General features: G+C 39.8%; 4 protein-coding genes across 5 annotated transcripts; 2 read left to right on the top strand and 2 right to left on the bottom strand.

The window, feature by feature from the left end:
- Nucleotides 1–4,507: 4,507 nt before the first annotated feature.
- chrm5a (cholinergic receptor, muscarinic 5a) lies at nt 4,508–6,085 on the top strand (the record flags this gene model as incomplete). Its single annotated transcript, XM_083923625.1, has 1 exon — nt 4,508–6,085. The coding sequence occupies one exon, from the start codon at nt 4,508–4,510 to the stop codon at nt 6,083–6,085; it is 1,578 nt and encodes a 525-aa protein (XP_083779751.1).
- A 1,503-nt stretch (nt 6,086–7,588) lies between these two features.
- On the bottom strand, nt 7,589–9,238 carry LOC310955002 (fibrinogen-like protein 1-like protein; the record flags this gene model as incomplete). The annotated part of the gene is made up of 2 exons (XM_083924718.1): nt 7,589–8,283; nt 9,097–9,238. 2 exons carry the CDS (start codon nt 9,236–9,238, stop codon nt 7,589–7,591), a joined length of 837 nt encoding a protein of 278 aa, XP_083780844.1.
- Nucleotides 9,239–10,207: 969 nt separating this feature from the next.
- LOC310954296 (KATNB1-like protein 1) lies at nt 10,208–13,396 on the bottom strand. The gene is made up of 10 exons (XM_083923705.1): nt 13,280–13,396; nt 12,042–12,163; nt 11,919–11,956; nt 11,566–11,842; nt 11,343–11,458; nt 11,192–11,242; nt 11,019–11,108; nt 10,763–10,867; nt 10,459–10,552; nt 10,208–10,356 (listed from the first exon to the last, which is right to left on the bottom strand). Exons 2-10 carry the CDS (start codon nt 12,156–12,158, stop codon nt 10,324–10,326), a joined length of 921 nt encoding a protein of 306 aa, XP_083779831.1. The 5' UTR covers nt 12,159–12,163; nt 13,280–13,396; the 3' UTR covers nt 10,208–10,323.
- Nucleotides 12,904–27,176, top strand: acp7 (acid phosphatase 7, tartrate resistant (putative)). 2 transcript variants are annotated; one of them, XM_083923703.1, is made up of 14 exons: nt 12,904–14,335; nt 14,524–14,660; nt 15,343–15,543; nt 15,625–15,807; nt 17,717–17,742; nt 18,621–18,718; nt 23,508–23,570; nt 24,361–24,475; nt 24,690–24,803; nt 25,596–25,662; nt 26,085–26,152; nt 26,245–26,316; nt 26,697–26,834; nt 26,926–27,176. In XM_083923703.1, exons 2-14 carry the CDS (start codon nt 14,552–14,554, stop codon nt 26,989–26,991), a joined length of 1,320 nt encoding a protein of 439 aa, XP_083779829.1. In that variant the 5' UTR covers nt 12,904–14,335; nt 14,524–14,551; the 3' UTR covers nt 26,992–27,176. The 2 variants fall into 2 exon arrangements, with proteins under 2 accessions (XP_083779829.1, XP_083779830.1); XM_083923704.1 differs by lacking the exon at nt 12,904–14,335 and having other exon boundaries at nt 14,554–14,994.
- The last annotated feature ends 511 nt before the right edge of the window (nt 27,177–27,687 follow it).

The raw sequence follows: 27,687 nt of genomic DNA, 5'->3' as shown, positions 1-27,687 counted from the left end.
TACAGGGTTAACGCGATATTTCAGGAGGCAGTCTAATACTCTTAGGATGTACATGTAATGAGGATTGTTTTTGTTTTCTTGGGAAGAGTGAGAGTACGTCTTTGCACCACTATCTGACTGTTATTCATATCAATGACCCCTTGGCTATAATATTTATTTTAACCAAGTCACAATAGAGGCGGTATGCTACCAATTCTGCAGCACTGTTTTTGTTTTTCAACCTGTTCTTTTTGTTTGACCAGGGAACATCACAAAGCTCTTCCCCACTGTGCGTCACGTGTGATACTGAACTGCATCCATAAAAAGTACAGAAAGAGGCCACGACAGACCATATTCACTATTTATAGTCATGCAGAGCCCATATTTATGGAACTCTGAGTGTACCATTAAGATGCTTCCTGCTTCGATTTAGAAGGTATTAGCAAGCTTGACTTGCTACCTGTTAAGGTCAAGAGAGGTGTGTATGTGTGTGTGTGTGTGTGTGTGTGTGTGTGTGTGTGTGTGTGTGTGTGTGTGTGTGTGTGTGTGTGTGTGTGTGTGTGTGTGTGTGTGTGTGTGTGTGTGTGTGTGTGTGTGTGTGTGCGTGCGTGCGTGCGTGCGTGCGTGCGCGTGCACGTGTGTGTGTCAGCTTAGCAACACAACTGTCATCAGTGAGTCAGGAAAAACCTTTTTTCTCAAATGCCTGCCTGTCATCATTAATTAATTATATTTTGTGACGCCGAACATAATCAGGGATATTTCAGCCTTTCCACTTTTTATTCTGAAAAAAGAAATGCTCTTAAGTCACTGTGCTAAAATCCTTAACTGCACAAGTGAGGCTGATGGGAATGTCATTAGTTTGATGGTATTTGGTCATAATCTGAAATTTTCGACAAATTACATTTTTGATCTGATAATGGGGCTAGATGATAAGTTAGGGATCACCAACATTATTACTATTCATTCTGAGGGGTACATGAATATCTGTACCAAATGCCATGCCAATTCATCCAGCGGTTGTTGAGATATTTCACTGAAGACCAATGGGCGTACTCTTTGACCAAAGTAGCTAGCAACACTAAAAATGTTATTACAGCTTTGATGTCATTCTTCTCCTGAGTGAAAAAAGGAAAAACTTTTGAAACCAATGTGCCTTTTACCTTATTATGAGGGTTAACAACAATAAACAACCAACAAGATCGAAATGACGGTTTGTCCATAACAGGAAATAGCAGAGAATTCCGTAGACAGATTCATGGCATTTCCTACACTAAACAGTGTAATAATGTGGGGATTTGAGTGATGTGATATGAAATGCCATTCTACAACAAGATGAGGGACAATCCAAGTCCTGCAGGAGGACCCCCTCAGTGACTGGAATGTTATTTGTGTGGGCCTCAGGCTTTCGCTGGCACTCCTGCTAACCTAGCACTGTCAAACGAATGCCAATGAGTAAAGTTCATTTTTTGCAAATAATGGATAGTGATTACATTCAAAGCATTGCATTGTGGGCTGTAATTTCAATACACTTTAGGAGAAGCTCTCCAGTAAAGAGAGCAGTTAGTAGAGATCATCTTGGTACATGAGACTCAGGAGACATTGTGTGAAAAGAAGGAGCAGAATACTCAAAGGCAATTTGGGATAAACATGTATAGACATATCCAGCCCAGTTTGGGCTTGGAGAAAATAAATGAATGGTAAAAATCCAGTTTTATCTTTATTCAACTTAGTTTCATGCCCATTGCAACTGGGAAACTGCCGAATGAAATACATCGTCAACCTATAACAGAGCCAGTCACCAGTCACCTAAAGTTCTCTGTTTGGTATGTCAGACCTGTGAAAACCTGTAACAGAGAAGCTTTAGCCATCTTACTACCACGTACTATGAACTGTCCTGATACAGTCTAAAATGTCCCCTTTGCAATCCTTTGATGAGCGAGCATACACTGCAGGTCTCTGTAGTGGCCTGGGTTGGTGAGCTAGAATCTAAATTTGAGAGTTGCCACAAACCACATCGAGGATTCTCTCTAGTGATGAGGGAGGTCTCTGCCTCACTGATGGTGGCCATTGCTGTTGTACTGGTCATTTTCAGTGTTAAATAATGATTCTGGAGCTGAAAATGTCTTAGAAGGTTATGCACAGAGGCCACAGATGGCACTGAAATCCCCTAATTTTAAGCAGAGCAAGTGTCATGGATGAAAATACCAATTCCGTAATGCCTCCTCTCTGAGAGGAGTGAGAATGTATCACCTCATCTGACAGTGTGGAACAGTGTGACACAGAGACTAGCCTCATGCTCAAGTAGGCTCCTATAAGTAGCCTCAGTATGAATATGCACAAATCTATGTTTTCCCCACAGGATATAATCATTTGCATATACAAATGTACTCAAACAGAGGGATCTAATGCTGCTTCAACAAGTTTTATTAAAACCCTCAAGGCAAGAGTAAGACCACATGGCACTGTCATGCATTTGTAGGTTATGAACAGCAAGGCTTTATATCATAGAAATTTCCCCTGGGCTTGTTTCAAACACAAACGTCCAGGTTGGCATGGATAGCCCCTCAGCCACTATCGATTGTTGTGTCCAGCACCCTGGGATGAAATGTGCATGCACACCACTGACCTGAGGATGAGGGGACCTTGTGTGCTTCCATTTGAGTATCCATATGTAGAGGGTGTTTGCTGCCCTCTAATGGTGCATTTTTTGCAGTTACATGCAAGTGCTGTACCTCATTGACGGTATCTGGCACTCAAGAAACGGCACAAATTCAAATGAGCATGGATATGACAACAAGTCCAAACCTTATAAAGAAAAGGCCAGAAAAAATGATTTGATGTAGTGCATTGTATACACATGCCGCTGTGGTTGGGTTTGGAGACAGAAAGATACTTGACAGTGCATCTTCTCTCAGTGCTGCAGAAAAGGGAGTATATCGCAGGAATAGGGAATTGCACAGGCTCTTAAAAATTAAATAAAAAATTTGTATAAGTAGTAGTATAGTATAAGTATATACTGCAGAAATAGAAATTTGATGCATGGCTGAAGAAATAGCGAAGTTTGAGTTTGAAGTTTAGGCAGATTTGTATGTTTCCTGAACCTCAAAGTTGACTGAAAGACTGCATCTGTCACTTTACACACTGCCATGGCTGAATGTACAGTATTAGCTCCTTCAGAGTGTTCCAAAGTACTGAACTAATGTACAAGTTTAATGTCATGTCTTGATTTCTTCTTACAGTATTTCAGGGGAAAATGTTGCTTAGATCTGACTGATAGAAAGAACAAATACATATCTCATCAATTTTCATTTGATTAGCCTTATTGATAATTTGCTTTACAATAAATCTGTAATGAAAAATGTTCACACAGGTTGACTTGTATGAAATGAAGCCTATTACAATCTTTTATCTTCCAGGCAATTGATTTTCCTCACACCCTCCAAAACCATTCAGCTCATGTACACTGGAAGTTGTCCATAGATATAGATGTGACTGTGCTTCCCTTTCTTTATGTGAAACCCTGACAAAGATTGGCCATCTTTTGAGGTATTTCAGATTTTCCAAAGTTGTTTTTTTGCCCAGTACATGCTGGGAAGGGACCAAAAGATTCTGTACAGTGATGAGTTTGTATAGTGAATGATGGACAGGTGCCCTCAAATTTAAACTATATTTAAACAGATTAACTAATGAATGCAGACTCATTTCAAATACTGCTGTATTTAAAAACTTGTGGCACTTGCGATTAGTGATTTGACTTATTTATCTGATGCATTTACTCTGCAGTAATGTTATAAAGGAACCCCAAAAGCTGTAATGTAAAGCTAGTAGGCCTAATCACTAAGGAAATAAGACTTCACAGAGCCAAATAACCAAAATCACTATCATCATTTGTTTGTTTGGAGATTTTAGTTTTGTCACAAACCAGAATTAACTGCCATATTTCAAATAATGGCCATCTAGGTGAACTATAAATTGAGTTTATGCATTAATAATATACTTTAGTATAACAGCGTGCAGATATAGAGCAAGCAATAATATTATGTAATGACCTGGATTTTTGAAATGTGCCACAGATGTTTGCCTAAAACACTCCATATGGGCAAACTCAGATGCGCATGATGTAATTGTGTGAGCTGCGTGAAGTACAGTATCTTTATAACGTTTTTTTTCTTAGTAAATACAACTGATGAAAACAATGCCTTTTAATGCCAAATGCATTTTTTTTTTTTCTAAATGCTCCAATATTTTAAGGGTGTATGACAAACACATATCATATCTGATGTTTTTAGAGAGCAAAACATTAATGGTGTATATTCTCCTCCTTGGTGTCAAGCGGTGTCAAGTCAAGTGTGAAGATGTGATGCTCAGCATGCTGAATTGATGTCATCTAGTGGCTATGAGTGGAACTTTTTTTTTTTGATGGGATAAAGAATATTATTTTCTTTCTTTTCTTACCAGGAGATCTTCCTGAAAATGACAAATCCAAACTCTCTTGTCGTGGTTGGATGCTAATAAACAAAAGAAGACCATGGAAGGAGAGAGTGTTCTGAACTCCACTGTAAATACCAGTACAATGGACATCCACCTGGTTACTCACAGTCTCTGGGAGGTGATCACCATTGCGACTGTGTCAGCTATTGTCAGCCTGATCACCATTGTGGGGAATGTTCTGGTGATGCTCTCCTTTAAGGTCAACAGCCAGCTTAAGACAGTGAATAATTACTACCTGCTGAGTCTGGCAGCTGCTGACCTCATCATAGGTGTTTTCTCCATGAATCTATATACGTCGTATATACTGATGGGCTACTGGGCCTTAGGGAACCTTGCCTGTGACCTTTGGTTGGCAGTGGACTATGTAGCCAGTAATGCCTCAGTCATGAACCTATTGGTGATCAGTTTTGACAGATATTTTTCTATCACCAGACCTCTGACCTACAGGGCCAAGCGGACTCCCAAACGAGCTGGAATCATGATAGGTTTGGCCTGGTTGGTGTCACTTATTTTGTGGGCCCCACCTATACTCTGCTGGCAATACTTTGTAGGAAAAAGGACTGTCCCTGAGAGGCAATGCCAGATCCAGTTTTTCTCTGAGCCTGTCATAACTTTTGGGACAGCGATTGCTGCATTTTATATCCCAGTATCAGTCATGACAATCCTTTACTGTCGAATCTACAAGGAGACAGAGAAGAGGACCAAAGATCTAGCAGAACTGCAGGGGATTAACTTTCCCACAGAACCTGGGGTCCCCCAGCCTCAGAAGACTATTATCAGATCCTGTTTTAGTTGTAAATTAAGATCAGCTTCACATGACAGGAATCAAGCCTCTTGGTCCTCCTCCAGCAGAAGCAATGCGGCCAAATCAGCAGCCACCACTAATGACGAGTGGTCCAAAGCTGGTCAGCTGACCACCTTCAACAGTTATGCCTCGTCTGAGGATGAGGATAAGCCTGTGTCTCCAGGGGGCTTCCAGCCCTCCTTCAGGAACCAGGCTTGTGAGACCATCAAGAGTGGAGTGGGCAGTGAGAGCGAACAGCTCAGCAGCTATGAAGAAGATAGCTTCTTCCAGACGCCACCCAAAAGCAACTCTCAGAAGAGCAGCAAGTGCGTGTCCTACAAGTTCAAGCCTGTGACTAAAGACACTCACGTGGAGCACAGCAAAAACGGAGACACCAAAATGGTGTCGTCAACGTTTTCCTCGGCTGAGTCCATGAGCGTCCCTTCCACCTCCTCGACGTCTAAGCCCATAGACGCCACACTGAAGAATCAGATCACCAAGAGGAAGAGGATGGTGTTGATCAAGGAGAGGAAGGCAGCTCAGACTCTCAGCGCCATCTTGCTGGCCTTCATTCTAACATGGACGCCTTATAACATCATGGTGCTTATTTCCACCTTTTGCTCAGACTGCATTCCCCTCTCACTCTGGCATCTGGGCTACTGGCTGTGCTACGTCAACAGCACTGTAAATCCCATGTGCTACGCCCTTTGTAACAAGACTTTCCAAAAAACCTTCCGCATGCTTCTACTTTGCCAGTGGAAGAAGAAAAGGATTGAGGAGAAACTATATTGGTATGGACAAAACCCTGTGGTTAGCTCCAAAATCACATGAACCCTTTTTTTTTTTTAAAGATTGTGTATGGTGATGGCTGTAAATTATACGTTTGTATTCATGATCTTGACTTTATGAACTCGAAATCCTACAAGTTACTAATTACTCATTGATCAGTAGGTCTGCTGTAGTGTATGTTAATTACAGCTTGAACTTTGGAAATGGAAGAACATTATAAAATTGCCCCAATATAATCATTGACACTGTAAATAGATTGCAAAATATTAAAGAAATACCAGTATTTCCCCCCAAAACCGATGCTCTTATAGAGGACACGCTATTTACACGCAAACTATTTCATATAGTACTCTATTTGTACTCAAGATGCACAGTTTGATATCTGGAGCATGATACAATTGCTCCAATCTAATAATTTACACTGTGTATTGGTCTAAAAGTATAAAAAGAACTGCCAGTATCCTCCCCCAAGTTGATGCTCCTACACCCAAAATGTCATAACACATGCAGTTTTTATTGTGTGGGTATTGTGTTTGTGCTGAGGATGTTCTTTTTGGAATTGCTATTTGATTTGAAAGGGCTAATACGTGTCGTCCTGTTGTCAGAACCTGCTTGCTAAGTCAAGATTGTAACTTGATGATTATCAAAGCCTTTTCACACGTGCCATGTAATTTGTCTGATGAGTGAATAAAGATTCAACTTTAATGTTTTCACATAACATGTTCTACATTTTTGGCAAAATCTCAGCGTAAAATAAAGAGTAATGATTCCATCAATGATTTTCCCCAAACCACCCTCTCAAAAATGATGATAGAGATGATACAACTCAAGGTTTTATCCTGATAATAAATACATTTATATACTAGCATAACCTACAACACCTTCAAAGTGAAATACTAATCGTACTCAAACTACATGACAAACTTGCTAACAATGTCAGTGTTTACAATGGGATTGGAGTGGCGGATTTAAGAGTACACATTGTTTATTATAATCTGTTTATCAGTCGTCATCCTCTCTCAGGATATTTTCGTTATTCTTTAAGCATTTAAGTAAGGTATTAGTTTTCTCTGAATTACTATAGCTAAAACAATGTCATCATATTTTCATTGTATTTCTGGCAAACATGTAATGTACTGTGGCAAATAAAATACTGTTTGTGAAATGTTCCTTTGTGTAAGCATTGGATGGGAGATGACATGCAAAAATATATATATATATATTACATGTGTCATAAGCTATAATGTCATTAAACACTTTTTTGTAACTATGATAAACCAGAAATCTCCACATTGGTATGATGAGTTCTCTTTATTTATTGAAATGGTGATCAGTGGAAACACAGTTAGAGCTAAAACTGTACTGCATTTTCATACAGTGTTCAATATTTGTAAGTTTGCTCTTTTCACTATTTTGTGATGATGTCCATGCATTCCTGAATAAAATGTGGTGAACTGACTATCCAGCTTACTTGCTATGAGGAGAAAATGATTAATGTAGCATTTTGTAGTGTAACTTTTGTACAGTATTACAAATCCTGTGTCCTTAAAGCTCATCCTTCTTACAGTCTCTACTTGGAATCAGTTTAACTGTGTCTGAAGGTCTCACCATCATCCATGCATACTTGCACAGACGCTCCTTGTTGCAGTCCTTCTGCCAGTAGATGACATTCCTGCGATTGAGGTTGGCACCAGCACAGGCGTCGTACCACCAACCTCCTCCTGGCACCCCCTGAAACTCCAGCTTAGCACAATTTTGGAAGTAGTTGTCATTGTCTCTGTCTTTAGTGGTAAATCTCTGATTGTCATGCAGGTAGTTCTCTGTGTCCAGGGTAAGAGCATCTACAGCTGTGCCCTGAAACAACCCCAGCCTCAGTCTGTATGCTGACGATTCATCCTCCACCAGGAATGGATCATACTCCCCTGTTTTGGTGATGGCATCTCGGTCCACTAATTTTATTCCAAGTTTATAGCGCCCAGGGCCGCAGGTGAGCTGATGAAGGTATTCATTCCCGAGCCAGTGATCACCAGTTACAGCCCCAAAGCCGTGCTTGTACTCAGCCCAGGTATGATCGAAATCCACGCTGCTATTGACGGTGATATGCTGCACCACGGTCCAGCCTCCCTCCTGCATAGCACAGTAGGCCACGATAGGGGAGTCACCTGGTTGGATCAGGTACACCCCGTCTCTGGCCTGGCCCGAAGACGTCATCAGCATTTCATGGCAGTCTCTGGGCAGCACTGTTGGGCAAATAACCATATCAGTCATCAGGCAAATATGTTTTCTGTTCATATTCATTTGATGCTGCAGTGGTTTTGACAGTTTCTAAAAAGGTAGGACACTCTAACATCGTAAACTGGGTTGAAGAGGTTGACATGTGTTTATGTTTTATTCTGCAGACATGAAAACATTGACATTCCACAATGTCACAGTCACTACATTTTTCTTATTTAAACTAATAGTAATAGACATTTTGGGAAATACACATATTTTCTTTATTTCTGAGATTAAGATGAGTAGATTGATACCACTCTCAAGTCTGTCCGTTATCATTCATATTAACAGCCAGGATATGTTAGCTTAGCTTAGCACAAAAAATGGAAACGGTTAGAAATAGCTAGCTTGAATTCGTCCAAAGGTTTAAAAAAAAATCTCTTAAATTCACAAATAAAATACACTACTTTTTCATGTCTCCCGAGTAAACCTTGATTGAAACTATTACAACTGTTTGTCTGACAAATTATCTAATTAAGATACACATACCCCTTCACTGGACATTACAATTAATGAGTCACTAAGACATTTGGGTCTATACAGGATGGAATTTGACTCACAGGAGACTCCACACAGATAGTCTGTGACAAAGGTAGTTAAAATGTAAAAGCAATCACACAAAGTTTCCCACGTGCTGTTCCACCATCATCATCATCATCTTGAGTTTTGAAGAGTCAGAACAAACAAAGTACAATGCACATAACTGAAAAAAAAAAAAAGTACTCAAACAGCAAAAAAGCAGAGTCAAACTGAAAGTAAAAGTCTACACAAATAAATACCTCTCATTCCACGGTTTAGGACCAAGTTGTGCTGATCTTGGGGAAGGAGATTCAGGTTCTCAGCTTGGAGATGTTCCATGTCAACTCCAGCTACAATAAGCAGCAGCAGGGCCACTGGTAGCCAGCATCTCACACTTTTCATCCTTCACTTCCCTTTGCTTTCAGACCAACAGTGTTAAGTTAATGAATGATACAGTAGTGTCAGCTTCTTATTTAATTCAGTGAACGTACTGAAGAAAGTCTTACCTTCAGGGAAGACCCCTTTATGAGGTGACAGTGTAGAGGTATGTAGTAGCCAGATCTTCTCCCACACTCTTCTTTATTGTCTACTCTTACTGAATGAAAAGCACCAGAATGCAAAAGGGCTGTCGACTGCTGAGAGTTCACTGAATTGCAGGTCCTCTCACACAGCCTTGTCCTGCCCAGTCACAGCTGGACTTCAGCCTCAGGTTCACATCACAATGACAGACACCAAGCCTCCGCTTATCTGTGTCAAGCGAGATAAACCCCCATGTAATGGAGAGATATGAGCTATGTAAATCCATATCTCTGCCTTACTTAAATCACTTCAGAGTGAATGAGGCTGAAGTTCAGATGAGATTGAATTAGGGGTTTAACTGAAATGTATTGTTGATGATCTAGGAGTATTTTTGTCTAACTGTACTTTAATTTGAAGTGAAGAGCTGTGTAAAATACAGTATGTACAATTCCACAGGAGTGTATGGTTTTGTTCACTAATAAAGCAGAAACATATCTGTGCTGTTTTCTCCCACAGAAGAAGGGGATTACACCCTGTGTTTCAGTTGTAACAAATATTAATTTCAACAGCAACTTAAGAATTTAAAATTCTAAGTTTATTTATCATCAATGACGTAATCAAATTGAAAAGACAAACATTAACACATTTACTTTACATTCAAAGCCTCCAAGTTTTTGACAATTACAACTGCACAATGATGAAACTCCTTTTGTTGATAAATAACAACATCCTACTTGGTCACTGAAAAGACAATCAAGTCAAATTTACCACACGATTGAATTAATATTGCACATTCTCGGTATTTCAACTGTTTTAAGTTCATCTACCAACCAATAAATACATCATGCTCTACTGATATCCCCTCAGGACACGTACAGTACAAGCGAAACAAAACATTTCCAATCTAAGGATTCTATTATGTGAGGCTGCTACCAGAGAATGATCCATTATTTGTTTCTTTGCTGTCATCAGGTAAGTTGAGAAAGGTAGGAGTCAATGACCTAAGGGAGAAAGATGATGATGTAAGACTAAGACTTTTTAATACGTAAATTCAAAGTCAACAATGCCAGTGGTAATGATTTATTCATGAATGCAGCACTGACCTTTGCCATGTCTCCAGCAGTTCCTGGAGCAGATTTAAGTAAAGGTTCCTGATACCATAACTCCAATAACTGCTGATTAAAGGCCTGGAAATTTCTGTAACAAAGTTAAATAAACACTTTATCACAATGACTGAGTAATTGTATCTGCATTTCGGGCCAAATATTGAAAATAGTCTGGCTAATTTTAAGTGATGCTGTATGGATGTATTTGCTGCCTTTCTTCTGCAAGACAACTTTGCTAGAATATACAATACACAGTATTTATATATCTGAAGTATCATACAGCTCATAAAACAACACTTACTTATCCATCGTAAGTTTAGTTGATCCACTATAGCCACTTGTTCTTAGGTCCTCCCACCAGTTTTTCAAAACAGAATGTATCCATTTTAAACCAACTACAAGATACCTGTGAGAATAAAAGGTAATCTGAATTTATTAGTATTTCGTAAGTATCCTTCCACATATTATATGTTCCTCTATGTGCATACCAGTTTCATTCTGTAATAATTCAATTGCATTGCAAACAGAAAACAGTTTATTGCAGCAGGAATGCTCACTCTTCATATGGATTTGTGAGGACTTTCTTAACTAAAGGAAAGAGGTCAACACAAGAGCCAATGGTGACCCTGGGGGAATCCTCATCAATGCTGCAGAGAAAATTAAAGCAATATTATAATACTTCACTTGTAGTCAGTGATGCTCCGACTTGAGCAAATTTCAAGTCACTCACCTTTTGCTTATCAGTGGGAGAAAATCAACAAACACACCGATGTCTTGGATTCTGTGCAAAAAACAGAGAAGTAACAATGCTTTTGAAATTCTAGTCTAAAATTCTGAAACCGCATGTCACATTTTTTAATCAGACAATACACTATACATACCTCAGAAAGTATGTCAACAGCTCTCCGACATTTCTCTGCCACAATGTTAGAGACACTTTCAGTCTCAGATTTCTTCCAAAGAGCACATCGGACATTGTGCCATGATCCCTTGTGAGCTGAAAAACATTGCTATATTCAGATTCATTTATCTGCATGTTAGTGAAAGAAAAAAAAAGCAACACAAGACAGAAATATTTCTGAGCTGTGATACAGTATTTCTCACCTCAGTGAGTGTACGGTCGTCGGCTTGTTCAGAACCAGTTTTACCAGTCTTGTGGCTGTTATTGACATTTAGAGGGAACTCCCAAGGGTCCATGTCAAATATCTCCTGTTGTACGTCCTGCATGCAGTCAATCTCATTCTCCTTGTTTGCAGCACCATAAGTCTTTCCGGCCCCGAGCTGCTTCCTCCGAGTCACTGTCAGATGATGGGTCTTTCTCTTACAGGACACTACCCGCTTCACTCTGCCTGGGTTGTTGCCGGAGCGACTCACTGGATACCTGGGCAGGGTGAAATGTTCAGTTGAAAACCAAAACACATCATGCACTTCACTTGCATGAACATGCAACAACCTACCTCTTTTTTTCAAACTCCTCAGTTTTATCATAATCCACCTGCATAGAAAAATACATTTTGCACAGTTATAAGCAGCAACAGGTCCAGCATATAGAGATCCATCTGCATATTATAATGTATTACCCAGCACACATTTTCCATGTTTCTCCCATGAGGATAGGTCATTCTGTACTGGGCTGCATCCTGTTGTAAGGCATGTTCAAGATTTTGGTACTCTCCGTCTTCACTGTTGGAGTCCATTAGACCTAGAGAAAGAGATCTAATTAAATCCAGAAGCACACACGCATGGCCAGATATTATTGTGGTCAGATCATGACAGGGCAGCGAGCAGTGGTGACCTGAAGTTTAGAGAAGCAAGATTCTGACCAGAAGGGCGGTTGTTCAATCTCAATGAACTCCCCTCCCTCATTACCAGCACTGAGTTGCCCTTGAGTAAGACCCTTAACCCCAACTGCTCAGGGGCATTAGATGACTGATTGAGAATTGCTCATTTGCACACATTGCCTACATTTTTTACGTGTACTTATGACCCAAGCGATAATGAACCTCCTACTGAACCACTCTGTAAACTATGTCCTGTTTGTTGTTGTTTCATCAGTGTTTTGTATGAATCCTGGCTGCAAACCAAATGACCTATAAGGTGATAAAGATACTTTGAACCTTGAAGTGTGACTGCAATGAACAGCTTCCACATGTGAGTGTGTTGCTGTGTGAATGTGATTAGGGTGTTCCTGAAAAACAGTGAAACCCCTAAATGAATAACAAAAATGAATTGAGAAAAACACATGAGACGACCACAATACGGTTTATGTATATAAATCTATTCATAATGCATTTTGTGATGCGTTAAGTTGTTCAAAAAAAGATGAAACTGCTAGTCAGGCTATCCAGGCTAAACATTAAAACACAATTTCCCACAATCCAAGTGGGCATTGTTGTTCTTCTGCGCAATGACGTAGTCAGGAACTTCTCCCTCACCAAACAGCTGAGTTGTGTTGTGAGTGTTTTTAGTTACTAATTTAACATTTAGCTCACTTATTCGGGTCAGACGGTGTTGGGGCTTTCAGAGAGGGTTATTGAGTACCTGTAAACTGTACGTGTTGTTCATAGACAGAATAAAAAGGATTTTCATTAGGCGTAGTGACGCTAACGTTAGTTATGAACCGTTATAAGCTGTTGTAAGAATTCGCTAGCTAACAGCTGAGCTAACTAAAGTTAGACAAAAACAGTTTATTAGCACGGGTTAACGTTACAACCAGTGGTCTAGGAAATAGTCTATAACATTCACAGCAAATCATAACTGCGTTTCAACACGTGAAACAAATAACTTATCCTGAATTGTAGCATATAACGTTACTCACCTTGTTTTACAAGCAGAAATAAACATTCCCTTTCTTTTACGCTAATTTACTGTCGTGCAGCTAACATCGGATTTTAACTGCCGGGCATCAGAGAATAAAGCATCCTATTCATAACACAGTCTGTGCAGTGTGCACCCTCTAGCGACTATTGAGATATCGATGTGGCAACATTCAAAACCAAACATTTCTAGTAAAGGCAGCGGTTTACTGTAAATCTGTCGTTTCAAGTGATCCCAGTCAGCTGATCCCGCTGACAGACACATGGGAGGAGTGGCAGTTTCCATAAAGGAGAAATGAGATCAGCTGGTAATTCAGTGGCGATTCTAAAATGAGAGCTTAAGGAGTGTTGAGCATCCATTGAGCCCAAAGAAATGTACATTTTAACATAATTTTGGACTATCATTCCCACATTTGTGACAGAAGAACACCAGGTGTGTCAAACAAAGCACAAATATAACAACCCAACAAACTGAGTTTTTTTAATCTAATAAGAGAGATATACATTTATCCATATCAATTTATAACATTTTTCTAATTGAATACTGGGCATATTGAGGGTGTCATGTCAGATAATAATTTCTCTATTTTTGCTGTTAAATATTGAGTTTAAACGATATCCTGTTTGGTTTTGACAAAAAGGTGCTAGACACACCTATGGCTGGTATAGTATTTTTGCTCAAATTAAAGCCTTTTTTGCCTCATAGGCCATGACCCTGACAGTGCCCTTTGCCGATCAGTGAAGCATATCAGCTGTTTGCCTCCACATTTTAATGATCTGAGGCAAGCTGTGGCTTGTGAGCTAATCTCTGCTGTACTTGAGCTCACTTTTACTTCCCTGAATGCACAATGAGAACAACATCAGCTGCTTTTATTGACACATCATCTCTTTCCGTGCTGTTCTCGCTGACTCTGCTGTTTTTGGTTCTGCAGCTTCATCAGTTGGGTTGACTGATGCAAGGTCTTCATCAGAGACCATAACACGTATTGTGTTTGGTGTGTGTGTGTGTGTGTGTTGCTGCTGCCACTGAGTGCTGTGCAAGCTGGCACCAAGGTCAGGTAAGATATTTTAAGGCTGTGTTGTGTTATCATTTCAAAAGAGAAACATTGATCCACTTGGTTTTACCTCAATAGGCTCAGGGTCATGTGAGTGTCATGTGATGTCTGTCATTAAAAGCTTTTCACATCATGTGATTACAGTGGGACGATAGTTTTATTTTCTGGGTGTGTGTTGCTACTTTAACCAGGTTATTGTTCCTGTGGTCCAATGTTAAAATGGTGCCTGTTCATGCTGCCTGTGCCTTGTTAAGCCTTGCACCCTTGTTGGTGCTTGGTGTTCCTCCCATTTGGACCCAGCCAGAGCAAGTGCACCTCTCTTATACAGGTAAGTGTTTGAAGTGTTTCCATCAGCCCCATGTGTTTTCATTTTTGGGATTACAATTTTCCACTTAGTAATACAAACAGTATCCAGGTCGTATGGATTGCAGATATACAGATGTTTTGTACAAATCACTCAATAATATAATGACTGAAAGCACTGGTATATGTTGGCAGTTGCATGTTTTGTTTGTGTACTATTCTAAAGCTGATGTGTTTCATGTAATGCAGCTAATTCATTGCCGGAAAGCCCTGATGAAACTTTAAGGTCTGTTTAATGCAAAGGCAACATGTCCGGCTGATGTGTCCTGTTGCTCTAAAGCACTACCTCTGCAATCTCTGTAAGTCATTTGGGTCAAAGGCACCAGATAATTGCCTTAACTGACACATATAGCTGATGTTGCCCTTGGTTCATACAGTCTATTCGCAAATTTAAAGGTGAAACGTGGTAGTCATTAAATGCATTAATGTCTTGATGAAATGAGTACCTGGCTATAGTCGTCAGCTTATCTCAGTTTTCTGATGGTTATATCTCGCCAGCGGCACGATCAAAAGCGCCGCTCTTGTGCAAAGTCAGCCTTTTCATCTCAAGCATCTCTTGGCTTTTATAAATGCATGAGTAAGTGAATCCAGTTGTTCTGTCGGCTCAATCTGCATCACGGTTCCAGTAATTGGGCTTTTCTTCACAGGAGTGCCAGGTTCTATGGTGGTGACCTGGACCACCTTCAATAAGACAGGAAGCAAGGTGGAGTACGGCCTTCTGGGAGGTCGACTTTTTGACATGAGCACCAAAGGAAGTGCTGCTCTGTTTGTGGACTCAGGAAAGGAGAAGAGGAAGATGTACATCCACAGAGTCACTCTCACAGACCTCAAACCTGCTGCTACTTATGGTGGGTGGAGCTTTAATATTACTGACTTTCACTCATAACATAACTCATGTTGAGAATTTTTCTTCTCCTGTGTAATTTCAGTCTACCACTGTGGGGGTGAAGACGGCTGGAGCGATGTGTTCTCCTTCACTGCCCTGAATGACAGCACTAGCTTCAGTTCCAGGTTTGCTCTGTATGGTGACCTGGGAAATGAGAACCCACAGTCTCTGGCTCGACTTCAAAAGGAGACGCAGGTTGGCATGTACGATGTCATCCTGCACATAGGTAAGCTCCACACTGATAGAAATGTTACAATGATTTGCACTGTGAAAGCTGTAAAGAGCCTTTAAGTTTTATCAGCTGTTGTCTCAGACATTAGTCATCCACAGATACCTGGCACAGCTTGCAACATGTTATATTAACATAAATCACATTTAGTAAGCTAGCTGAGCCAACAGAAATGTTAAATGAAGAGGTAGTATATCATGATGGTAATTACTGTAATGAGCATAATAATACCTATTTGTCATTTGTGTTCTTTGCTTTTGAAAAGTCCAGTACTTCAAAGTTGAAAATGTGAATAAGTGGGAAATAGTAACAGAATACCGGTCAGTACTGTGCCAAATTGTGTTCACCCCAAAAATCTGACTTTCTCTTGCTCTCTAGCTTTTGCCCCTTCTCGATTTCATGCCAAGAGAATGAAAGATAATAAAAGAAAAGTATCATTTTTCTTTGCCTTTTGTTGGATTTTCAAATGTAACACCAAGTTAAACAATGTTTAACAGCCAATTTAAAAGTTTACAGTGAATATAACCCTTTGATTGCCTCATAAAGTGAGATCATTTTTTTGTTTTAGGCTAACCATAATACACTAGTTACTTATAATGGTAAAGATTGACATTTTGGAAAATGTTACATAAGAAGATTGATACCATTCTCATACGCAACATATGGAGTTAAAGCCAGCTGGCAATTAGCTTAACTTAGCATGAAGACAAAGCTGCCTACTAGCATCTCACTAAGTAATAAGAATCAGCATTTAACTTCCCGTAAAAAACACAAATTGTCGTTTATACTAAGATGACCAGATTTCTGAGACAAAATCCAGGGACATTTTTGGTTCAGAGCTGGTTCAGAGGCATAAAAACCTCCAAAACATAAACAATATAAATTCAGTTTGATATTCAACATTCGTTTGATATTCGGAATTAAAAACTATTATGCATTTAAACCATTTCATTGAATTATGTCAAACCACTTTTGCAACATATAGACCAATATTCCTCATGTATCACAAGGCTTGTTTTTGATTAATATATATATATTTTTTTTTTAAACATACATTTTTTTTGAAATTTTTCATCTCCACATGTGGACATCAAGGTATACATATACAGTAGATCCATGAATTACATTCTGCGTGTGGAGCAGTTGGAAAAATCAGATACAACTGAGAAAAGATTAATATATTTTTAATGATTTATTACAAAACCTAAATCTATTATGCTTCCTTATGTTTTGACCTGGAGATGTCAAACCACTTTGGCTTGAGCCTGTGAGTAGTAGGGTGCGCAACTACGTGTCGTTTGGTTAACATTTACGTTTTTTAATTTTTTCGGATATTCCATTTTCGTATCTTTCACAGTCAAAACCGGGGACATTTCCGGGGACAGTAGTAGCTGGGGACAGGTCACTGAAAACGGGGACTGTCCCCGGAAACCGGGGACGTCTGGTCACCCTTGTTTATACATTTCAGTTTTTTTACAGATTAAACCAACGAGACATAACATTAATTAGTGAGCTTAAGCGGTCTTGTTTGGCAATTTAGTTACCTTCACCTTGTTTCCAGTCGTCATGCGAAGCTAATCGAACTCCCTGCTGTCTGTAGCTTCATATTTAGCATACACACATGAAACTAAAATAGATTTATTTTATTTTTTTATCCAATTCTCTGCAAAAAAAACAATTAAGCGCATTTCCCAAAGTGTTGAAGATGTTGTGTTATCTCTGTAATAAAGAAATAAACACAACTTTTTTGGGGGGGGAAACTATTTTGGCACCAAAGCTATATATATATATATATATATATATATATATATATATAATGTTATTATGCCTGCACTGTGGGACAGGAACAGTCTTAAAACACTTAAAGATCAATTCTAATCTGTAGTTTTTTTTTTTTTTTTTACAGGGGACTTTGCCTACGATATGCATGAGGTATTTTACTCTTCTGTCTTTTCAATATCATGATCACACTGTTACCCAGTTAGGTCACTGACAGCAAATTTCTTTCATCAATAGCATATATTCACAAAGCCACTATGATATTCCACTAATTCCACAATGACAGATGAGACAAACCACTTTACCCTTCTCCACTGCCCCCGTCCCAAGACTCACCACTTCTTATTATCAGTGCATATGAATGCTCTCAGCTGTGGTAGAGACACACAGCTTATGATTAGCATTACTGTGAAATGCTTTAAGCCTGTGGTGAAAGACGAGAGTCAGGGTCAGGGTTTTCCAAGTATTTCTTGAATAAAATGAGCGCCATTCAAAACCCTTAATCTTAAGTCTCAATAACATATTTGCTCATCTGACAACCTCCCAACTGTCATCTGTGATATTTAGCATAACCTTGTCTTGGATGCTAATATCATCTTTCCTGAAATGAGTTTCCTGCATTATTCATGCCTTTTTTTTCCAAATATGGAGAAATGCAATCAGCAGACTACTGCAAACATTAATAACCATAATTCATCCAAGCTGTGTTTTTGAGATGGAATGTGCACGTACATCCTGTGGCTTCACTGATATTATAAACAGTAAAATAGGGAAAGGGAAATTAGTCTGAAAGGTCATTAATGTTTGTGGCAGGTAAAAGCTATGAGTACAGCCATGAACCGCGAAGCTGTGTTGCTAGTATTAGCATATCTATCTTCTGGTTTCAGTGAGGTTTGTTTGGTAGACTGTACATTCCTGAAGCTGTCTGGAAAAGGGACTTGCATAGTTCTTCAGGCTCATTTGGCTGAACATCAGTGAATGCGGAAACAATCTTTGGCATCATGTGTAATGGCTGAATGTCACTGTTCTAGGACAATGCCAGGATCGGAGATGAGTTCATGAGGCAGATCCAGTCCATAGCAGCCTACGTGCCATACATGACCTGCCCAGGCAACCATGAATCTGCATAGTAGGTGGAAGTTAATTTCTTAATTTCTAGCTGGGTTTATTCATAAATTAAGCATTTAGTGAAGAATTGTTTCTTAACAGTGACAGCTTTAAGTAGCATTAACTGAGACCAAGTCATGACCAATCGAATGTTATAGAGACAGAGACAAGGCCTTAGAAGGACAGGACCAGTTGAGACCAATTCAAGACCAAGTCAGGGCGAGACCGAGTCAAATCCAAGACCAAACCGGTCTTTAGGTGGCCACATTTTATTATTGAAGATCAAATTAGAAATTAGTCAAGTTATTGGTTGCATTGGAGCAGAAAGTTTTCATTCAATCACAGTTATGATTTAGGCAATTTAGTGATATCTCCACAGTCGTAGCCTGTACTGGTCTTGAAATAAAATCCTGAGTCCTCTTTGTATGAGAACGAAGAAGAGACAAGACTGAATAAAAATGAGAGACGAGACCTCCAAAAAGCAGTCTTGAGACCAAGAGCCCTCTGGAGCACTACAACACTGGCGTCAAGAGAAATTCATAGTCAGTGAGTCAACATGGAAGCTTTCTGACTGCCTACTGCTTTCGGTTAGCTAATTTTTTCCTTTTTGTTTACATTTAATGCCACATTCTGCTTCTGGGAAAAGTATGATTAATGGGTTATGGGCAAAAATAGCAGTACATCCATATTGGTGAGCGAGAATTGCCAGACACCTCATGACAAATTGCAGTCACAATTGGCTACTGTAAATGCTAGTGTGTGTGTGTGTGTGTGTGTGTGTGTGTGTGTGTGTGTGTGTGTGTGTGTGTGTGTGTGTGTGTGTGTGTGTGTGTGTGTGTGTGTGTGTGTGTGTGTGTGTGTGTGTGTGTGTGTGTGTGTGTGTGCATGTTATTTTAGGGGTTTGTGAACCCCCGAAAAACAACCTTTCTGGTGAGCCACAGTTTTTCCCACTATAAAGAACATACTTTGGTCTGCCGAAAAGTCTTCACTGGACCATTTGAACAGATGGGAGCTATTTTGGTCTCTGAAGGCTGGAGCAGCATCAGGAACCACCAACATCTAAACAAGGCAACACTCTCCAAAACAAACATTTTATCTGACAGGGAATCATCCGCTCACTATCTGTTTTTTATTCCCACATATGGCCCATGGTGGCGGGAACTTTATGTGTTTTTGACTCATCTTTTGCTGAACGCATCGTTTACTTGTACTGTCAGGGAAATGTTTCGGTCTGAGAGACAGGGCAGTGAGGAGAGAAAGATACAACATCCTAAGTGTGAACAGTAAGTAGTTTTATTGATTCAATTGTAAGAAACGTTTTTGATTATTCAGTAATTGTGGGTTTTTTTTCAAGGAAAAATCATAATCAATCAATCATAAAATCAACATTATCTGGTTCCCGCTTCTCAAATGTGTGGATTTGATGCTTTTTCCTTCTCTTACATGATAGTAAGTTGAATACATTTTCAGTTTTGGACTGTTGGACAGAGAAAACATGCAATTTGAAACTTATTATGGTTGATTAAAAAAATCAGCATTACATTGCAGCAGCCTTGTTCAAAGATATTTTTACATATTCATATTGCGCTTTGTATATTAATATACATATATCATATGGAACAAAAAATCTACCACTATCAATGAATTGTAGCCTATAATATGCCCTAGAGGACTTGGAAAATGTCCTGGAGAAGATGATACAAGATGATTAAAGACCGTGTAAAATGTAGAGAGAGTAGAACTTTTAGCAGCCTCAGACAGGGCTGGATGATATCGCCAACATCTTCTGTAAATGTATAAGTGTGTAAGCCTAAGAACTTGAAACAAAATGAACATAACATGCATGTATCAGAATGTAAAGCAACGTCCAACTGATGTAAATATTGCCGTAACGATGTTCGGCTGCTGTTCTTTTGACATTGAGATAGAAATGATATAGAAAAATATATAGGATGAACATTTCATATATCGTTTTGACGATACATTAGGTCATATCGCCCAGCCCTAACCTCAGATCCTTTTTATCCAGCAGCTAATGTCCTAAATCAAAGCACATCCAAGTACGTCTGCTGGAGTCAGTCATGTGTGTTTAGGCATTTTGAGACATTTAGAGGGGCCTGATCTTGCACCATAATATTTACTTGCCGCTGCTATACTGAGACAGTATTTGCCTGGCCTCACCATGTGTAATACGACTACTGCCTGGTCTTTATTAAGGAGCTGCTAACAGTAGTCTCTTTTTCTTGGCCCTGCATCCTGACATAAGAACCTGATATCAAGAAACATCTTGCTGCATTACATAACCAGAAATCCAGCTCCTCTCTTCCCCCTTCTCCTATACCTAAATGTGTGTTTTGCTCTGCGGTGTTGTTAAGAATCCAAATGTTTCCCAGCAGCTGGCCCCTGCCTTCTCTTCCTCGCTGTCTGATGTGCTCTCTCTCACTATACTTCGCCATTTATCTCTCTTTCCAACCTCAAAACCTAATGGGTAAAAGGCAATAGAAACATGGCTGACCAAAAACGTTTTCAGTCAGCATTCCAGCAGGATGAGAACAGCGTATCCACAGAAGATGCTAAGGCCCCAATCAAGACTGTCTTTGTTCAAGCACAATATGGTTCATCATGCAAAAGGCCATTGATGTCCTGTGTTGGAAGTTAGTGACATGCTTCTTCTTCTTCTAAGCTGATTCCTTTTTTTTCTCCAACGGCTTGGATTAAGCTCATCAGATGATAAAAGGGAGGATTTGATGAGCAGGGGAAAGTCTTGTTGGGTCAGTTTAACAGTCAGGTTGTTCACATTGACTTTGGCAGCTACCAGATTTTTATCTCGATCTTGTTTTAATGGAAAAGCAAACACACATGGAAACAAGTGTGCTTTGGGGTACAGAGGATGACCCACATGTTATGTTGGACTTCAATAGTGCACATTAATGAATCATAAGCATAAATTAAATATAATCTTATCATAATGGTATCAGGTTTTCCACCGCTGAGCAACAAAAGGAGACTTTGAAGCCTGTAGTTGACTTTATTTCTACACACTAATCCTTTCCCTCAGGGCATGCCTGGTTATATCACTCTGTTTGGATTTCTAGAGAGTATGTGTATTATTTTACTGGATAAAACACTGATTGTTTATTTCTACTAACTGGCTTCTCAGAAACCTCTGCATGACTGCTAGTACACTTCCTAGCCACAAGGTGGGAGTATTAACCCATCCTATAACATTTCCTGGTTCACTGTCATGACTGAGAACTTCAGGTCCTAATTGATTTTCACAGGACAAACACTCTAATTTAGCTGACATTACTTATGTGGCTCCATCCCAAAATACTGTAAATGTCAGATAATGCATTGTTTTAAATGCTATAGTGGTTGTTTTAAATACTTTACCAATAATCAAGACTTAAATGTGGAATTTAGAGTTTTCAAGGTGGAAATGAATAGATGCCAAGTGAAATGGTATTTTTCTTTGTGCTGAAAGATCATAGATCACAGACTGGCCTCTTGTGGATTATCAACTGGCTTTGGCAATTTAATCCCGACCTCGGTGACTTATTTATATTAGTAAAGGTCTCCTTCTAAAGGTGATCTTCCTTTTGTGTCCCTGTCCCTAGCCTTTGACCTCTGACCCTGGCGCTCTCTAGTTACCCCTAACCCTGCATTAACCCAGTCAGTGCAGGAATCTGAACCGTCTCACCCTTCCCCAGTTGCAGTCCAGAATACTACCCTTTTTTTCTCCCTTATGTAAGATAAGAAAACAATCATTCCCATCACCTCGCTTAGTTAATGGCCCATTGAGGAGATTGGCTCCTGCTTTCATACTGAAATTAAAAACCGTGAAAAGAGACTGGCGGATTGGCTTCACTGAGAGCTTTCCATGAAAGAGTTTTCCCCTTTTGTTTGGTGCACCAATTGTAATATTTGGAGAGTGCTGATTTGTTGTGCTTGATGATGTCCCTGTCAGATGTTGTCTGACAGGGGCATGTCTGGTGCAGTGCAGTGATTGTGGTAGCAGTGATAGATAACTATAAGCATCCTGCTATATCTGGAACAAGTAGGAACCACCGAAACTCAGTGCTAAAACCACTGTGGAAGTGCCTTAAGATGTGAATCCTTGAATGGCCGCTGGATCTAAAATTATACTGTTCTTTAAAGATGTCATGGTTTTAAGAGGGGTATATTTAGAAGCCTGTTGTCTTGATTGACAGGTGTAGTGCACTCAGCCATGGTGACTCCATACTTGTTTGTCCCATCTCGGCTCCGTGCAGGCTCCTCCATGTTGCCCAAATTTTGATTTTCTGACCATGATCCTAAGCTTGGAAACCTCCCGGCAGAAACCTATAGGGTGAGGTCACAAAAGCTACGTCCATGTTTTTCTACAGCCTTTAATTTGGGAGGCAGCCACTGATATCCTGGCGACAGCAAAGTGTACAGTTTTCTCAGAATATCTAAATGTAGCTACATTTTTCATTTTAGGTTTGAAGCAGATGTCACCACCACAGTTTGATGGTCATTTTTATCCAGTGATATATTCCACCCTGAGTTTTCTGCCAGGTTGAAATGAAAACTGAAAAAGTGACATTAAACAAAAGACTTGCACCAAAACTAGGCAGTTATTTTAAGAATTGCTGGTTCATTATATTTCATAGTCAAGGTGAGAATTATCTTCAGTGTATTGTGTAGGCACCACAAAATAAGAGAGAGCAGAAGTCTGTGGTGTTAATTACCGTTTCTTAGATATTCAAAGCACGTAGATCGTATAATCATTCCGTCAGACTAACTTTTTTTCTTATCTTGTTTGTTCACAGTAACTTCTCCAACTACAGGAATCGCTTCAGTATGCCAGGCCAGACTGAGAGCCTGTGGTACAGGTACGGGAGAAGAGAATATATAGGCATTATGAAATAACACCATATTTGATTTTGACGTACTTAACCACAAGGAGTTTTGGTCAGCAGTAGAAAGTGGATGTTAGCTGCACAGACAGAGTTTGGAAAGAGAAATAATTTATTTTCCAACATGGGCCCCATGTGAAGTATCATGTGAAGGTTTACCAAACCTCCTACTGTAGTTCAGTTCAGTAAGCATTAATTAGCTGTAAGAGGCAGCCCAGAGGAATTGGCAGCACAGGAGCACTCTCCTATCTCAGGGACATGGGGACTACACAAAGGACCTATACATCAAACTAGTTGACTCATAGCCCGCTACCGACCTCCTTCTCTCAGACGGTAAGATAATACCTTGCTAGACCACAGGCCAGCTGCCCACTGATCAGTCCCTGGGCCTAAACACAGGCAGAGCCTGCTGGCAGAGAGCCGGTTAGGAACAAGGGGAAGCAATCTGAAATCCCATGACTGCTACTGGAAAATGTTCAGTTCATAACATACAGCACACATGTACAGAACACATGCTTTTCCATTAGCCCTGTAGGATGAACACATAAGCACTCATATTGCAGCAAAAAAAGTATATTCACTAGAGACAAAATAATTTATTCAGAGTTTATTCACTAAAGAGACGAAAACATTGCCTGGATTTACTTACATTTCACACTTATCAGGTGTTTAAAGTTAGGCCAGTTCTTGCTTGTCCTCTGACTTTCAGCACGTTTCCTCTACTGGGTCAAGGCTCTGTATAATTTAACAATGTGTATGTCCACAGCTGGAACCTAGGGTCAGCGCACATCATCTCCCTCTCCACTGAGGTTTATTTCTATCTCGAATACGGCCAGGAGCTCCTCTTCAAGCAGTATGAGTGGCTGAAGAAAGACCTGGAGGTTAATGATCACACCAGTTACATGTATTAATGATGATCCCTTTCGTTCCAACACTTGCTCTCTGCCTCTTTCTAACTCTCTTTTTTCCATTTTGGCACAGTTGTAGTTCCATCTGTTCTTTTTCCATTAAAATCTGCTCATTCTTCATTCTGTTTTCAAAATAATATGGTCTTCCTATTTCGATCTGACACACATTTATGTCTGCCCAACCTAGGACGCTAACAGGCCAGAGAACCGAGCCGTGCGTCCATGGATCATCACCATGGGACACAGACCAATGTACTGCTCTGATGACGACCAGGATGACTGTACACAATTCTACTCCTATGTGTGTAAACCACAGCATTCTATCTACTAATTCATACGCTTTTTTTAAAAGGGTACTTTAACCTAAACTCATTATTTCTTCACACTACCATAAAGAGTATTGGTGTAAGAGTTTCTTGTGAGCAATCATTACTGACAGGTAGTTTTATAAGAATAATGTACAAAGACACAGGAAGTCAAGAGAAGCTGTGTAAAGCAGGACAGTCCTGTTTTCAAGTGCATGTGAGAAAATTCTTGTTGTAATGACTTAGCTACATTCCTGATGGCAGACATTTTATTAGCAGAGCATAATTGTAAACCATTTGGTAATACGACTATGTACCAAACATAATTTTTATTTGATTTGGCCAAGCAAAATATTTTATATCGTTAGCTTAAAACATCTTGTTGATTGCCTACAAAGAGTTCATAGTTTATTTTTACAGTGTGTCCTTTAGAGAAAAGTACATCTGTATTGGTAAAGGTTTTACTTTATCATCATAAGGTTTCATTTACTGCTCGGTTTGCCCGACACTTTAATTGCCTCTGGTAGCAGACGTGTCGCACGTGTTGCAGGTTGGCCAGTCCACATCGCAGCCCATGAGCACATTGAGTACGGTATGCTGTCATAATCACTGTAATTTGGACCAAATAGTTTCCACTTAGACTTACTTCCCTCAACACTTGGCACTGTTTGGAGTGAGGCTGCTACGTGCATGATGGGCCTCTACCAGGTAGTGTTTCAGGTAGCAGGTAGTGTTTCGGACACTGATGCCAGGTCATGCTGACATTACTCCTCTCTGTTATGTCTCAGGTTCGACTGGGACTGAATGACACCAAACCACCAGCTCCCGGTCTAGAGGATCTATTTTACCGCCATGGTATGGACTCTATTTGACAACCAGCTGTGTGCTGCTAATGGGTGTTTAAGATCACAAATTTGCACGCTCAGACAGACTAATGTCCCAACAGTTGCAGAGAGCAGAGCAATCCAAACATCCTTTATTTAAAAAGCAGGCCTTTGGTCTGGCTGACATCCCAACAACCCGTTTGCAAATTTTTTCCTGTATTACATTTCTCAGACTTTTGTTTGTTGCATTTAATTATGCGACTTGTGGTGGTACTTTGAAAGTTTGGTTTGCTCTGATTTTTAAGCTTATGTTGATTACTGAGAAATCTCAAAATGAAATGGGCAGAGGATCTGAGACACATTACATTATACAGCAAAACGTGTTTAAATTAGCTGTTTGGGCAGTTATTTTTTTTGGAAGGTTTGCTGACTATAATCAAATATCTTTCACAGGAGTGGATGTGGAGTTATGGGCACATGAGCACACATATGAGAGGCTGTGGCCCGTTTACGGTGACAAGGTCAACTCCTGCATTCTCAATTCACCACATTCTTACATCTATAGTCTTTGTTTTGGATCGGTGAAAGATACTTGCTATGTTTTTCTCTTTAGGTGTACAATGGGAGCAAAGAGCAACCTTATGTGAACCCAAAAGCTCCAGTACACATCATCACAGGCTCTGCTGTAAGTACTTTCACATCACAGCTTCACCGTTAATGTTTTTCCCACACGGATCAATGCATAAATTGACAGCAGCATAAAAAAAAACAATGTCATGTATTGTTCACAGTCCTTTCTGTGCAACAGTTGACCTGCCACATGACTTTAGTACCAGCTGTTCCTCTGGTTAAGTGTTTTCTGATGTGGTGGAGAGCGGTGCAGGGCAGGCTTCATCATCCAACCACAGAGGGATTAGTCATCGGCGTATCAAAATGTGGCCAGACTCACGCCGAGGCTCAGCCACAGTTGTAAATGTCACACAGGGCTTTGTGGACAGGGCTTGAGAAAGGCATTTGGCTCATCACTGACTCAGTTCAGTTTAATCACTGTTAATTCCTCTGCAGGGCTGTAGAGAGAGGACAGACAAATTCAATCCAAACCCCAAAGATTGGAGCGCTTTCCGCAGCACAGACTACGGCTATACCCGCATGCAAGTGGTCAACACCACCCACCTTTACTTGGAGCAGGTCTCCGATGACCAGGTGAGCACACATGGAAAAACATGCACACAAGCACGGCAAGGTCTAAAAGTATTGCCCCATGTCATAACAAAGACTTTTCTGTGTGTTCTAGTATGGGAAGGTGATTGACAGCATATGGGTTGTGAAAGAAAAGCATGGCTTCTCTGCCTGGTTCTGAAGACAACCATGCTTAGAAAAAGAATTCTGCTCAGGAAATGCACTTTTGACTTTGAACAACCACATTTTTTGCTGCGTCACACCAATCATGCACTGGTAATGATCATTCCACTTTATGATGATCATTTATGTTAAATGTATATAATGTAACATACATTTGAATAAATTAAGCTTTTTTTCAACGGATTTCCTGATTGGTCCTTCCTCCAAAACCATCACCGCAGTTCATCACTATAGGCTCACTTTAGTTTTTTTTTTAGTTTGATGTAGGCAGGATGTGAACTGCAGGGGAGCTTGGATGTGCTTGGTTCTTCTTCTTAATAATAATAATAATAATAATAATAATATTACTGTAAAATATTTGCAATGTTATTTTTGACATGTTTTATTATTTTTATGTATCTTCATCATCATGGATCAGTAAAATTAGACTGTCACCGCTGTATGATTCATGCATAAAGGTGATTCATGACTAATTTACTTTAATAAAGATACCTGCATTTGGAGGTCTGTTGTGGCCTTAACTGATTTACATAAGATGTGCTGACATACTGCAGGTAGGCCTACATGCTTGCAGTTGTCAATGTTTCTTTGCAACAAGAGTCACAGTGTGTCCTCTCTTCGTGGCATGCACACTTGATGTAGGTCCCTTCATCGCTGCCTGAATAATCTATTGACAGTAGACATAGACAGCATG

Source organism: Echiichthys vipera, assembly GCF_963691815.1.
Source record: "Echiichthys vipera genome assembly, chromosome: 12".
NCBI classification, from domain to species: domain Eukaryota; kingdom Metazoa; phylum Chordata; class Actinopteri; order Perciformes; family Trachinidae; genus Echiichthys; species Echiichthys vipera.
This window is presented reverse-complemented; position numbering and strand designations above follow the sequence as displayed.